The sequence below is a fragment of the Amaranthus tricolor genome, chromosome 15, assembly GCF_026212465.1.
Source record: "Amaranthus tricolor cultivar Red isolate AtriRed21 chromosome 15, ASM2621246v1, whole genome shotgun sequence".
NCBI classification, from domain to species: Eukaryota; Viridiplantae; Streptophyta; class Magnoliopsida; order Caryophyllales; family Amaranthaceae; genus Amaranthus; species Amaranthus tricolor.
In genome coordinates this window covers 4629648-4631484 of record NC_080061.1, presented here as the reverse complement: position 1 = coordinate 4631484, position 1837 = coordinate 4629648, and the positions used below count along the sequence as shown (strand labels likewise).

General features: G+C 25.7%; 1 protein-coding gene across 1 annotated transcript; it reads right to left on the bottom strand.

The window, feature by feature from the left end:
- Positions 1-1255, bottom strand: LOC130801711 (uncharacterized). The gene has a single exon (XM_057665596.1). The coding sequence runs from the start codon at positions 973-975 to the stop codon at positions 475-477; it is 501 nt and encodes a 166-aa protein (XP_057521579.1). The 5' UTR covers positions 976-1255; the 3' UTR covers positions 1-474.
- Positions 1256-1837: the final 582 nt, after the last annotated feature.

Genomic DNA, 1837 nt, shown 5'->3' with positions numbered 1-1837 from the left:
TTAGTAAAATTAAAGTTAATAAAAGAAGCCCTTATGATAAAGGTACTTTTACAATTACAAGTGCCCTTTTACATTTAATTAGGACATAGATTTACTTTTCTAATAACATTAGGATGTCTACATACATAATTCAATACGATATACGTATACTTTTTTTGGTACTTTTACAATTACAAGTGCCCTTTTACATTTAATTAGGACATAGATTTACTTTTCTAATAACATTAGGATGTCTACATACATAATTCAATACGATATACGTATACTTTTTTTTTGAATTACGAGGTCTATTGAGTAGCTGAGTGGGCTAAATTAGAATCAAATTAAAATTTCTTTTTATTGAAAAGTCATATTAATTACTCTCCAACTAAATAAAACTCAATTCTCAATACAATAAGTACACTTCAAATTAATAATACTAAAACAATTACTTCATTCTGCATAAAACCCAAAAGGTCATAAATATATCACCAATTAATAATAAGAAACCTTTCCTAAAGCATAATTATTAAAACATGAAGGGTTAATATTATTAAAACCAACCTTATTATGATTAAAACTATTATTATAATTATGATTAGCTACCAAATTAGCATTCTTTTTAAAAGAACCAGGAGTAACTTGCATAAACAAGTAATTTCCAGCAAAAAGATCACCAAAATGTGACTGACTTTCCTTGAATCGCATCAAAACTTTAGCCCATGTAAGTGAAGATTTAGCAAATTTAATTCTTCTAATTCTGAAAAACCTTCTAAAACCTGCAATCTTAACCCTAAATTTCCTCTTAATCTTCATCTTTCTAACCCAGTTTGATCTTCTGCTTATTCTTACTGATGATGTTCTTTTGATAAGATCATACAATCTTTCTGTGTTAGTTTTGATCTTCTCAAGATGATGATCATGATGATCTTCATCTTCAAATATGACTTCTTGTTTGAGTTTTTGGTATGAGAATTTGGAAATTAATCCTGCCATTTTTTGATAAAAAGAAGAAAAAAAAAGATTTTATATGGGTTTAATGTTGGGAATTAAAATGTATTTTAATTTGATGAGATTTTTTTTTATTATTATCTCATTTTGGATGGGTTATTTTTGCTACTTGCTAATGGTGAGATTTCTGGTTGTGGGAGTTTAAGAAGAGAGATAGAAAGAAGAGACAGCTGGAGAAGGATACTGTTGGAGACTTGGAGGAGTTAGGTTGGTAATAAGTGATGGTTCACAAACTGCTGTGTGTATTTATTGCATGAAAATGAGGTCCTTCACCTAGGAAGATTAGGATGAGGATGAGCTTGAGGGATTGAATAATATGTCATGAGGTGGCTATTTTCTGGGCCAATTTATCATTTTAGAGTATTTTATTTGTTATTTTTATAAAAAATCTTTTTATTTATATCATAAATATTTGATAATATTTTTATAATGTTTATAGAAATCACATATCTTTCATTTACAAATTTTAAAATTTTTATATTATTTATGGTTCCCACATGTTTCTAACTAATTTTATAAAAATAATTATTATAAGTTTTGGTCCCTATATTTTTTCCACTAACTTTCTTTTAATATTTTTGTAATGCTATTATTCAATTAAATTTATTATTCATACTTTAGTCCACTAACTAATTTTAATATTTTCCACTAATTTTTATATTATTTTTGTAATACTTTAGTCCCATCAAATTTATTATTCATTTAAATTTATTTACTATTTAAAATATTCTATTTTTCTTAATTCAAGTGAACATTTCTTGTAGGAACTTTATTAGGAACAAAAGGAGTAAAATTAAGGTCTTTTATCAACTACTTCATATTAATGATAAAATAGAGATTAATTTTC